The 14,354-nt window shown below is 39.7% G+C and overlaps 1 protein-coding gene across 1 annotated transcript in view; it reads right to left on the reverse strand.

The window, feature by feature from the left end:
• The window catches only part of LOC136858718 (protein 5NUC), a 178,457-nt gene that overhangs the window by 25,788 nt on the left and 138,315 nt on the right, over window positions 1-14,354 (reverse strand). Inside the window, exon 6 of the mRNA XM_067138460.2 lies at window positions 1,187-1,280. Coding sequence (XP_066994561.2) covers window positions 1,187-1,280 — 94 coding nt within the window. The remainder of the gene's footprint in view (window positions 1-1,186; window positions 1,281-14,354) is intronic.

Genomic DNA, 14,354 nt, shown 5'->3' on the forward strand with positions numbered 1-14,354 from the left:
CCATAAGTTAGACTTTGCTACATTTGTCCGTCTCTTTATATAATCAGCTACGGAGTGAAATTATGTTATGAGTTTAGTAAAGGCAGCAGGGCGGCACCCAAAAGCCCTTCATGCACGAACTGCCACTGCACTTCTTCAAGTTTCCCAGTCTACCACAGTCTGAATGTTCCAGAATCCAATTTGAGTCTTCTTTTCATAGTAAATGTGAGCTTCACTGGAACAATGTTTCCTAAACCTGAACTGCCTTCTATCAAACCAGTTAGTAATATTGCAAACATGTTTAATATAATTGGAAATAATGTTTTCCCAGAGCTTACAAACAAAACGTATCAAGCTGACAGGTCTGTAATTATCTGCTTTATGTTTGTCACCCTTTCATACATCATCATATGAAATTTTCAAATTTGGGCCAATATTCATTTAGAGGAAGACCGGGCTAATTGGCCATGCGCGTAGAGGCGCTCGGCTGTGAGCTTGCATCTGGGAGATAGTTGGTTCGAATCCCACTGTCGGCAGCCCTGAAAATGGTTTTCCGTGGTTTCCCATTTTCACACCAGGCAAATGCTGGGGCTGTACCTTAATTAAGGCCATGGCCGCTTCCTTCCAACTCCTAGGCCTTTCCTATCCCATCGTCGCCATAAGACCTATCTGTGTCGGTGCGACGTAAAGCCCCTAGAAAAAAAAATTAGAGGAAGAGGGATTAGGGATTGGAATAATTTACCAAGGAGGGAGTTGAATAAATTTCCAAGTTCTTTGAAATCACTCGAGGAAACACTCTGTAAACAACTGACAGGGAATCTGCCACCTGGCCAACAGCAGATCAATGATTATTTATTGATTTGTTACTGAAATCACTAGATCCAAGTGATCTCTTGAACTGTTGTGTCCCACATATAGCAACGGTAATCAATTTTCTGCAGTAGGAGTATGAAACTATTACTTTTATCATGCTTTTTATACATTACCATTATTTTCTTTTTAAAAATGTACAATTTTGAAGGAAAATGGACCTCTAATTTTCTTTAGAAAGAACAATTAATTTTTTAAGCTTTTGATGAAAAATGAATTGAGATTTCTTTTTTTCTGCTTCTAAATTGAAATGCATGTATATGGGGGTTAATAGCCTTGTATATGGGGGTAATGACAGCTCAGTTTCCTAGCAGCTTGGAATAAGAGATGCACTTACCATTAGGGGAGTCAATGCTGTTGCGAATCCCTCCGCCGTGCTGGATGGCGATGGGAGCATCGGTCCAACCTGGACCTCTATAATTCTGCATGTGCTGCAAAACAAAATACAGTATTCTTGTCACCTCGGTATAAATGTTACTTCACGGTGTTCATTGTGCCGCAATGTTGTTAAATGTGTGAACATCGCTGTTTCAAGGGGAAGTACAACTAGGCCAGGTGTGACATCTTCCGTAGTCTCAACGCTCAAAGCCAAAACCATGGAGCAGTAAATGGATAGCAGGGAGGAGGATATTTATCCAGTGTTGGGTAGTTGTACCTATCTAGAACTGCTTTATTTTAACAAAGCATTTTTAATATTTTAATGGTATGTACATGTATTCAAACTACTTCATACGAGTAAACTAAATACAGCAGGCATATTGTGCACTAAACTTACCATTCTGTAAGTAAACAATACCACATTTATGAGCATAATTCTCTCCCTGCACCCCGATTTCTCCAGAATGGCGTGTGGCCTCCGGAGAATCCTGGTACAAGTCTTTCGAGTTGACGCCATATAGGTGACCTGCGTGTTTGTTTGGGCCCTACCCAAGATGAAATCAGTGCTGAAGATGGCACAAACACGCAGCCCTCAAGTCACAGGAATTAACTAATGAAAGTTAAAATCTCTGACTCGACATGGAATCGATCCCAGAACCCCTTGCTAAGTTCTCGAGAATGAAATAGGGAAAATATCATTTCTGGCATATTTCATGAATCCCATTGACAATAATATCAGTTGTAGTTATGAATTGGCAGCATAAGCAAAAGAATGAACTTCAAAGAAAAGTGTTCCATGGTCGGAAGAGTGGAAAGTTGTCCCAGTAAATTCCAATCCAGACCTCTGATGCTTAAAATTCACATCTTCATTTAACCCTTAATTAGTCACTCACGGAGATTTCCTCCGGCCAATTTCATTTTGCACAGTACTGAACTTCCCAGTTGAACTGTTGGTCTCCCCACCCCTGTACCTTTCTCCTTGTTCATTTGGACTCGTCCTGTCTACATTTCGGCGTGATCGTGCATTCTGAGTGCGAGTGTGGGATCATTGTTGTGACGAGTGACATCGCCTGGACGTTTCATCCGTGTGCGAATAAGTAAATTACCTTATATCTTAGTGCATTTTTAATTTTCAAGGTCGATGCCCTTGTTGTTTTGTTCTTCTAAACGTATTTTAGAAAAATATTATTTCATATGATGTGATCTTCATAGTTAATGGCGAGTCTCATGAATTTAATATCATAAGACCATTCGTCATAGTTAAGGTCTACAGTATTCTGATTTTAGATCAAACATACTGTGTAAGAGTGACCTACAAGTACTTAAAAGGGTTTCTTTTAATAATACCGAAGAATACTGCAAATGAACATGCCAAAACAACATCTCAAAGGATGAAATTTACGCGCATTTTTAACCCCGGAGGTTACCTCCGTGCGCGACTAGTAACGTAATAATTTTCGCGCGACTAGACAAGGGTTAAATAGACTGAACAGAGATTGAAAATGCAAATGCAAAGAGAGTTCAACTGTCACATGAACGGAAGTGAAGATGATGCAATGCAGATCCCAGTTGCCATCTGATCCAGTAGTGGCGACTGGGAATTAGAAGACTATGGGTGGGGGGGTGGGGAGGGGGCAAAAAATATACGAGGGTCAAGTCATTATTCATAGCAACTATTTTTTTCCTTGCGAACAGGAGACAACAGGGAAAGTCTAAGATATGCATTTGGAAATATAGGGCATGTACTTATCCATAGTGCCTGAAGACAAATTCTGACTTCAGGAGATTCTTGTAGGAAAGTGACAGAACCCAGGTCGTTGGTAAACATTGTTTTATTATGGTATAGACAGAAAATACACAAGACTACGTACAAGGGACAGGTCTCCACTGGTTACAGACCTTCGAAATAATCACCCAAGGTTTCCACTGTGCATTGCTGACGGTGGGGCAGGCGCTGAATAGTATTCGCTGCATGTGTATCACTAATGTGTGACACCTCTCTCCGAAATGCTGTTACAATGTCATCTTTGTTAGCAAACCATTGTCCACGTAATGGGTTCTTGACTTTGGGGATTAAATCATAGTCACACACCTAATGCTTCCCGCAGCTCTGCATGGCATTGGCGTGCATTTCTACCGCGGAGAACTGCTATTTTAATATATGATCGTTGCTCCTGCTTGTTGACTTCCATTTTGTGATGCTCTCATTCACACACTGAACTTGGGAGCATGCCTAGACTCACACTGTTGTTTACATACACCATCTAGTGGCATCATACGCAAGTACATACCATAGTTTCCAAATGCATATCTTAGATTTTCCGTGTTGTCTCCTGTTCGCGAGAAAAAAAATAGTTGCCTTGACTTATGACTCGACCTCCGTATATAGACGACAAAAAGTCAAAATTGAAAAAAGAAAGGTTACAAAATGTTAAGTTTTTTATGCTCTCTGAGCGAATTTTGATAGAGATGTAAAGGTTGACAGTCTACCAACTTACAATAAAACTTTCACCAAAGGAACAATAATTACACATGTACTACAATTAAATAGAAATTTGGTGTGATTATACGATTAAAATGTCATTTAGTCTTTGACCACACACTAACAAAGTATACCCTTGTTACCCTTCGTCGCAGCACACTTTACGCATTGCTACACAGGTCTCCACTACTTGGTGTGGCACTGTACAAATCAGTTAGCTGCAACGAACGTTTTTTTTTTTGCATATTTCTGCCAAGAATTTTTCCTAATTAAAGAAATTGAGAAATTCTCATTAGCTGAAAAAACAATGGGGACTGTACAGATTGCCTTTTTTTATAATTCCTAGTTTCAGGGATTTTTTAAAATTAACCATTAGGTTTTCCAGTCTGCCGAAACTAAGAAAAAAATTTCAGGTGTCTAAAATGGAATAAAAATTTAAGTTTTTCTCCGCAAAGTTGGGCAAGGGTGACTGCTCCCCCTTACTCCCCTTATCGCTGCCACTGATCTGAATAACACCCACGGTATCCCCTGCCTGTCATAAGAGGTGACTAAAAGGGGCCCAGGGGCTCTGAACTAGGAGTGTGGGTTGGTGACCATGGGGCCCTTAGCTGAATCCTGGCATTGCTTCCACTTTCTTGTGCCAGACTCCTTACTTTCCTGTATCATTTCCAACCTCCCTTGGTCAACTCTTGTTCTTTTCTGTCCGCAACGGTATTAGATGTCGAGGCCAGGGAGTCTTTCATTTTCACGCCCTTCATGGCCCTTGTCTTTCTTTGGTCGATATCTTCATTTTTCGAAGTGTCGTATCCCTTCCATTTGTTCTTTCTGATTAGTGTTGCCTAGTTGTACTTCCTCTTAAAACAATAATCACCACCACCACCACCACCACCACCACCACCACGAACTCTGAGTGAATCGGAGCATACATGCTGTGTTGGCATCTCTCTCTCTCTCTCCTCAATTCCTTCACATTCCTCATGGCTGTTAATTGAGATTATAGTTTATCCTTACAGTTAAAAATCTATGAAGTGTTATGGTCAGTATCAATATTTTGTTGAGTAAAGTGCTTTTAAGGTACCAGTAAATACGGTAAACACTGGTACTATTTATTTAATTATTCTTAACTTGTTACAAAACTTGAATGTGAGAGTGACTGTTATAAGCATACTGTACTGTTAGTGATCATTTATTGTGTTGGTTGTTGTGGTGCTGCAATAGCAGTACTCAAAATGGATAGATTCTTAATGAAGAAAAGTGTTGAAAATAAAGATACTCATGTGGAGGATCAGAAGGGTGAACCGATATGCAGTAGCAAAAACAGAAGTAATAGTTTGTATGCATTATCATTACAAAAGTCAACAAAAAGCCAGCAAAAGGAGGTAAAGCCAGGGTAAGGAGCGTAGTTTTCAGCTAACTTGCAGTTCGCAATTTCCGTGGGTAATGTATGGAAAATCTAAAGATGTTATCTTCTGTAAAACATGTAAACAGATGAATATGGTGCAGCAACTTAAATTTTCTCATAAAATTAAAATAACATTCATAAGTCAGATTTCTGCAACTGGAAAAGAGGAGTGTCCCACAGGAAAATTTCCCTTTTCAAATGATCATAAATATGTCTTTGAATAAATGAAACTGAAATTGATAATTATTAATTTATTTGCATCTAACAAATTGTTTCTGAGAGACGTCTGTATGGAATTTAGAGTCAACAAGTGCAGGGGCGAAGCGTCAGGGGAGACAGGGTAGACAGCGTGTACCCTTAAAATTTTGTGAAAGAAATATTGTCTAGTTAAACCAATTACTTTTTAGAACATTAATTATTTCCAGATTCGTGACATTATTGTATTTCCCGCTTTACTTATTTTCGGCTCACTTCGGCAATGCTAAGGCTCGCGTCAGTTACACGAAGCACGCAGGCTAAAGTAGACGCTGTCCATTCTGTGCATTTTCCCTTTGATTTTCAAAGCTTTCAGATAGAGCAACACTAACGCTATCTGTAGGTGCTGACTGTGAAACTAGGACTTTCCTATCGCGAGATGTCTCCGCCCAGTAGACAGACTTACCAGCGTCTCTTCTTGCTCTCATTGGCTAGTATTTGGATCTCTCTTATAAAGGTGCTCTTATTGGCTATCATCTTACACATGCTTTTAATGTTATTAATTTGAATTTACTTTATTATAAGACACGTCTAAAAATAAATTAATAATATTTAAATACGAAGTATAGTAAACTTACACCTAATAAATGAATGACAGCATCAAAACCCTTCAAGTACGTGCATTTTCTTGCCCGCCAATATTAGTTGCGGTATTATAACTCCAACAACTATTGTCTTCCAGTCTTAATAAGGTACTTCAGAATACGCATACGGAAAAAAATTGCTTAACTTGATGCTGTATATTCCGTTAAAGTCAGTTTCTAGTGAACACGCTATGAGTGCTTTCAAACGAATTAAAACGTACCTATTTAAGGAATTGGATGACCAGCCAGAGACTGTCTAACTTGGGAACTCTAGCTATAGAGAAGAAATTTCTGTGGCATCTTAGCAAGACGTCTGACTTCAAGACGAGAGTAATAGATATATTTGCCGAAATGAAGGACAGGCGGATTAAACTCATTTACAAGAATATTGTTTAAGGTGACTTGTACGAAAAACTATTTATTTCTTATTTCTCTTATTAAATCTATATACTGGTAACAATGAAATATATTGCTATTTTTATTCTAAAAGTATGTTGTTATTTGACAACTCCCGCGGCCTATTTCATCTATATTTAAAAATGAAGCAAGTGCACGTAGGGTTAAAGGTTGTTATAGGGTTTGTCTTATTTTCAGAGTCATTAATATAATACTGAATACAGATGTATGCATCGAAAACAAAATTCCATATAATAATATGATTAAAACAATTTAAATAAAATAAATCACTGTCTACCCCCTTACTTAGTTCACGCTTCGCCACTGAACAAGTGTAGGATTTAGTGCACTGAAAGGGGGAAACTGACTCAGCGCCTGTGAAACTACCACGAATGAAATAATCAGAGTATGATGAGATGAGGCCTCAGTCATGGCTATCCAACAATACTTCACATCACATCCTGCACAGTTGGAGGGTAACACTTCTTGTTGCTAATGTCAGATGACCCCCAGCCATACGACATATTTATGTCAAAATATAAATACATGAACATTTGGCTGCCGCAGGAAAGTGGTAGTAAAATTTAGCACTAAAAAAAAAAAAATCAAAACAAGCTTACAAGTGAGAAACTCTAACAAATGAAAGAAAATAGTGCTTGCCTCCTCAAATTAATCTCTATATTTCATTACCTTGCAATACAAGACAGATGAGAGAAGAAATCTTAAAATTTTATTACAATCTAGGTGTGAGGATAGTCACAAACTCGAAAAATGGTTTCAACATGATTCCTATTAGTGTATATTTCACAACATAAAAAATGAATTGCTATCCATATTGCATTATTGCTTACTTCAAAAACTGATCACAGATATTAAAGCTGCAAGATATTTTTCAATAATAGGGGATGAAACTGTGGACGTTTCAACATAAGAACAATAATTCAGTATTTAAGATTTGTTCTGTACTCTTTAGAAATAAATTAATATTTCTTGGGAAGTCACACTACAGAAATCACTTCAGGTCAGAGTTTGATTTATGTCACTGTTGACATCTTGAGGTGCTTCGACTTACCGATGTCTGATGGATGAGGACAGTGTTATGATGGGGCAACTAACATGGCCGGCACCTACATTGGGGTGCAGTTGAAAATAAAGCTGTGTTTGTATACTGCTTGGCACAATCTCTGAATCATGTATTACAGCACACCCTCAAAGAAATACCGGAATGTTGGAATCTAATAGTAATAACAAAATCAATATTGCCTAGGGATCCCCCAAAACAGAGTCCCTCTTCACTCATTTAAAACCTGATGATACTGCAAACCTTAAACTATTCTGTGCTACTAGATGGACAGTAAGATATCTTGTGTTGTGTTTTGTTTTAGATATCAAACTTCAGGAGATTTTTATACAGTTGGTAAAGATGATAAATCTGATACAGGTACTAAAGTAAATAGTTTGTTAATGCAGATACAGTCCTTCGATATCCATTTCACATTGAAAGTTTCGGCTAAGCTGTTTGGTCATATTGACATTATAAATACTTCCCTGCAAGGAAATGGTCTTAATTGTTTAATGGCCAATGAAATTATTAATTTTTAATGAATTCCTTCAAAATATGGGTACACATAGCATAAAATGGATCACTTCTCTTTTTACTTACATCCTTCAGACTAACAACCTGCCGAAGCAGTTCAAACGGTCAAAGGTGATCGCCCTCCTTAAACCTGGAAAGTCAGAGCAGATACCTGAAAACTACCGCCCAATAGCACTTCTCAGTTGCACTTATAAACTCTTGGAGCGAGTCCTCCTCACTAGGATAGCACCACTCATTGACGCTGTAATTCCCCCAGAGCAAGCTGGTTTCAGAAGAAATCGTAGCTGCACTGATCAAGTTTTGTCTCTTACCACTCACATCGAGGCAGGCTTCCAAAAGAAGTTAAAATCAACAGCTGTCTTTATTGATCTGACAAGTGCATATGATACTCTCTGGCGACATGGACTAATTCTTAAAGTGCTGGAAGTAATTCCTTGCTTGGAAATTGCAAACCTAATTTCCAACGTGCTCTGTGAGAGAGAGTTTGTAGTATTCCTAGGTGATTCTAAAAGTCGCAAAAGAAAATTAAATAAGTCTGCCACAGGGATCAGTATTGGCCCCAGTTCTCTCCAATCTATACACCCATGACTTACCACCAACCACAGCTACTAAGTTCATCTATGCAGACGACATTGCATTGGTAGCTCAAAGCAGAAATTTTGAGGATGGAGAAGGCATTCTTTCAGCAGACTTGGTCAAAATGGCAACTTTCTTCAAGTCTTGGCGTTTGATCCCAAGTGCTTCTAAGACCGAGGTTTCATGTTTTCATCTCAGCAACCGACTCGCAAACTATGAGCCATCTGTCTTATTCCTTGGTGAAAAACTAAAGTACAACCCATTCCCAAAATATCTAGGAGTCACATTGGACAGAACTCTGAGCTACAAAGAACATCTCACCAAGCTCTCTCACAAAATCGCTACAAGGAATAACATCCTACACAAGCTTTGTGGCAGTTCCTGGGGAGCCTCGGCTGAATGCTTACGATTAACGGGTATCAGTCTTGTCTACTCTGCAGCGGAATACTGTGCCCCGGTATGGCTGGAAAGGGCACATGTGCATAAAGTGGATACTAAGTTGAACGATACCATGCGCTGCATAACTGGTACTGTAAAGTCAACACCTCGCCACTGGTTACCCGTACTTAGTCATATCCCACCACCCCACCTGAGGAGAAAGGAAGCTCTGCTGAGAGAAGCAAAGAAGATCTGGTCATCTCCCTCATTACCAGTTCACCAGGAATTTTGTTACCCATCGCCACGACGACTTTGATCTAGGAGACCAGCAAGTATACTTGCTGGCCGACTCTTGAGAGATAATTTTAATCTAAACGAGAGCTGGCGGGATGAGTGGTCAATTTCAACATCTGGAACAAATGCTAATGACCTAAATCCAACCCATAAAATGAAGGGATTCGACCTCCCAAGAAAACTATGGTGTCGCCTCAACAGACTGAGAACTGGGGATGGACGCTGCAATTTCTTACGCCATAAGTGGGGTTGGATGGATTCTCCAATGTGTGAATGCAATGAAGAGGAGCAGACCATGGACCATGTCATCCTGCGCTGCCCTCTTTATGCCTACTGCGGAAGCCCCAGCGACCTGTTTCATCTTTCAGAAAGTGCTGTAGAGTGGCTGAAACACTTGGACCTGGACTTATAAATTTGTAGTTATAATCACCATACGATTAAATAACCTAAGAGAAAATTATGAAGAAATCTGAAATAAGACCATGCAGCAGACTAGCAAAATGGATGTCGAGTCTCCAAAATTATCACGGAAAAGCAAAGTGCCTCAAAGGTATGACGAATCTAGTAACCCTGCCATGCATAAGTTCTCAGATATTGTGAGGTAACTGGCATCATATTATGATATAAATGCACATAAATTCTTGCAGAAAATAGAGCATTTGCTACTAGGTGATGGAAACCATAGTGATGAAATGTTGTGTTTGTATGAATTGATGATATAGATGTTGATTCCCATAGGGAATATGAAATATTTGTCCCGAATGAGTAAATTTATAATACCAATATTAATGGTCCGTTATTGGACATTATAAATTTTCCAGCTAACTCATTCCTGGTTGCCAGCGTTTCACCCTCGTGTGCTAGGTTGGGCTCATCAGTTGGTACTAGCACACCTACCAAGACACTGGCTGGTGTATATCATGGAAGCCCCTGCGTAGACTAGTTGGAGCCACTGGCAGTGCCAATGCACTATGAGAGACTTTGTCTCTTTACCAAAAATTGATGCCTGTTTGGCTATCAGCACACGAGGGTGAAACGCTGGTAACCAGGAATGAGTTAGCTGGAAAATTTATAATGTCCAATAACGGACCATTAATATTGGTATTGTATGAATTGGTTGGTGATGAAGAACACTTGCCTCTCCATTGAAGCCTGTCCAACCTCCCATGGTCAACTCTTATTCTTTTCGAATCCTGATGGTATTAGAGCATTCGAGGCCTAGGGATTCTTTAATTTTCATGTCTTTCATTGCCTTTGTCTTTCTTTCACTGATACCTTCATTTTTGAGGGGGCAGACCCCTTCCATTTTTGCCCCTCCAATTGATTTTAATAAAGGAGGGTTGCCTAGTTGTACTTTCTCTCAAGACAGAAACCACCACCACCAGTCTCTATTGAAGTATGTTATGTGAAATCCTGCAGTGAAAGGGAGAGTACGTGATTGGTTCTTTTGACGGTCTGGCAGAACACCTGAACGAGATCTCTTGCCTGACCTTGCGAAATTCGTAAAAAATAGTGTTAACAGCGTGCCAGTGGGGTAATGTGCATCTTGACAGTCTCCTGCTCTGTTAAGCTCACCAACAAGACACCTTTATGGGCCCAAAAAATGGCAGCCATTGTTTTCCTGTTTCTCAGTGTCAGTTTAAACATTTTTGGCTTGTTTGTAGAAGAAGGATACATCCACTGCTTAGACTCTTCTTTGGTTTTTGGAGTGTCATTCATACAGGACCCAAGTTTGATTGCCAGTAATCATAGACTTTAAAAACCCTTCCCCCCCACTATGGTAAAGTGTGAGAAACATTATGGCTGATGCCATTCGCTGAGTTTTGTAATCGTCAGTTAACATTGTTGGGACCCAACGTGAGCATAGTTTCCACTATCCTAAGTGTTGAGTCACAACTGTGTACAGAGAAGACCTTGAAATATCTGCGATTGCTGTAGAAAGTTCACTGATCGTAAAGCTCCATTTGTGGCATACAAACTAAAAACTTCAGGAGGCTGTTGAGACGCACATTACCTCACTGGTGGCAGTCTTCTTTGCAGAGGGCATCGGAAAGCTAGTGTCTGGACACAACGAATGCCTAAATCGTTTTAGCGATTATGTGGAAAAATAAGTATGAAACTACTAAACTTTTAAAGATAAAATAATTTTGTTATGTAAATGTGTCTTTTTTATAGTCCATTAAAAGTCGAAAAAACCAGCCCTCGTAAATTAATCAATTGTTTATTTATTTAATTCATTTTCAGGTAATTAAAAAGCAAATGTAGTGTACTAACACCATTAATATCTTCTACACTAGTAGCTGTTCTAAAAATTTTATTAATATCATCTTTACTACACAATCCTGCTCCCTACAACCTTGGGAGTTATGAAATGATGCCATATTTAAAGCACTTGCTGTAATCACAAAGCACATGACTGGTTTATGAAGCGAAATAACCTCTCACTGAGATACCAAACATAATTGTGCCAAAGAATGTCAGAAAAGTACAACAAAAAAAAGAGAAGGTGTACTTGTTTTCACAAACAGAGAACTCTGACCAGATGCCGGTCAATATCGACATGTCTCAGAACTGAACCATTTAAGAGAAGGGAAAATCAAGTGTTACTGTGCGAACTACAAGAAGTGGAAAATAAAGATGCACAATCATGTTTGTGGTAACTGCAGATGGAAAGGAACTACCTCAGTTTGTTATTTAAAAAAAAAACAGTGCCGAAGGGTAAACTTCCAGGTGGGATACATGTTTGTATTCAAGAGAAAGACTAGGTGGATGGATGTATCTTCGGTAAATGTTTGGAGAAAACATCCTGGGTTATTGCTTCAACTCCTGACTCTATTTGTAATGGACAGTTTTCGAGGACATTTAGCAGATAGCACAACGCAATTGTTGGCCAACATATAGACTGATCTGTCAGTAATTCCTGGTGGTCCAACATTTGGGATATATCCATAAATAAGCCATTTAGTGACAACCTGCTTAAAATGTATCATAATTGGATGGCTGAAGATGTGCAAGAGCCTCCTCCCTGAGGCAGGATATGTGGGAACTGTCTGCATGGAACATGATTTTGTCAGACATTGTGTTTACAAATTTAGAGAAAACAGCAATCTCAAACATCTAGATGACTACTTACACTGCTATTCACTTAAAATATTCTGCTGCTGGCATACAAATAAATCACCTGTTAGGTTCTTCGGTGTATCCAATGTAATTTATAATCAAATAAAACTAGAAGGCAACCTAAAACAGAAAGCAATTAAAACAGATCACCCGGCGAGTTAGCCGTGCACGTAGATGTGCGCAGCTGTGAGCTTGCATCCGGGAGATGGTAGGTTCGAGCCCCACTATCGGCAGCCCTGAAGATGGTTTTCCATGGTTTCCCATTTTCACACCAGGCAAATGCTGAGGCTGTACCTTAATTAAGGCCACGGCCACTTCCTTCCAACTCCTAGGTCTTTCCTATCCCATCGTCGCCGTAAGACCTATCTGTGTCGGTGAAACGTAAAGCCCCTAGCAAAAAAAAAAAAAAAAAAAAAACCAGATCATACCTGAAAAGAAACAAGTTTCATTTTTGAAGGAACATCATCAGATTGTACCAAATACGTTCTTATTTTCTATTTTTATGAATTGATGAATATTATTAAGAGGTATGAAACCATTTATGTTAAAACCTGTGACCACTTTTACAATCATTCTTTGAATGTTATAACTTTTATTAATGAAGAATTCATCAATTATCATTTATCAGCATTTAGGGCTATCACCCACATGGCAGATTCCCTATGAATTGTTTACCTAGCATTTTCTTAAACGTTTTAAAGGAACTTGGAAATTTATAGAACATTTCCTTTGATAATTTATTCCAATCCCTTACTCCTTATCCTATGAATGAGTATTTGCCCCAATTTTCCCTCTTGAATTCCAACTTTATTTTTGTATTACCATATCATTTTTCCTACTTTAAAAAAATTTACTCAAGCTTATTCGTCTGCTACATCATTCCATGCCAATTCTCCACTGACAACTCAAAACATACCACATAGTGGTCCGATTCTCCACAGCTGCATCAGTCAACATTGTTACTGACTGGTCCACACCTGCACTCAGTCAACATTATCATTGACTGATCCAGTTCTCCACAGCTGCATCAGTCAACATTGATACTGACTGGTCCACACCTGCACTCAGTCAATATTGTCATTGACTGATCCAGTTCTCCACAGCTGCATCAGTCAACATTGTCACTGACTGGTCAAGTTCTCCACAGCTGTATCAGTCAACATTGTCACTGACTGGTCCAGTTCTCCACAGCTGCACTCAGTCAACATTGTCATGACTGATCCAGTTCTCCACAGCTGTATCAGTCACCATTGTCACTGACTGGTCCACAGCTGTATCAGTCAACATTGTCACTGACTGGTCCAGTTCTCCACAGCTGCACTCAGTCAACATTGTCATGACTGATCCAGTTCTCCACAGCTGCATCAGTCAACATTGTCACTGACTGGTCCACACCTGCACTCAGTCAACATTGTCATGACTGATCCAGTTCTCTACAGCTGCATCAGTTAACATTGTCACTGACTGGTCCACAGCTGCACTCAGTCAACATTGTCACTGTCTGGTCCACAGTTGCACTCAGTCAACATTGTCACTGACTGATCCAGTTCTCCACAGCTGTATCAGTCACCATTGTCACTGACTGGTCCAATTCCCCACAGCTGCATCAGTCAACATTGTCACTGACTGATCCAGTTCTCCACAGCTGCATTAGTCAACATTGTCACTGACTGATCCAGTTCTCCACAGCTGTATCAGTCACCATTGTCACTGACTGGTCCAGTTCTCCACAGCTGCATCAGTCAACATTGTCACTGACTGGTCCAGTTCTCCACAGCTGCATCAGTCAACATTGTCACTGACTGGTCCAGTTCTCCACAGCTGCATCAGTCAACATTGTCACTGACTGGTCCAGTTCTCCACAGCTGCACTCAGTCAACATTGTCACTGACTGGTCCAGTTCTCCACAGCTGCACTCAGTCAACATTGTCACTGACTGGTCCAGTTCTCCACAGCTGTATCAGTCAACATTGTCACTGACTGGTCCAGTTCTCCACAGCTGCACTCAGTCAACATTGTCACTGACTGGTCCAGTTCTCCACA

This window comes from Anabrus simplex, chromosome 1 (assembly GCF_040414725.1).
Source record: "Anabrus simplex isolate iqAnaSimp1 chromosome 1, ASM4041472v1, whole genome shotgun sequence".
Taxonomy (NCBI): domain Eukaryota; kingdom Metazoa; phylum Arthropoda; class Insecta; order Orthoptera; family Tettigoniidae; genus Anabrus; species Anabrus simplex.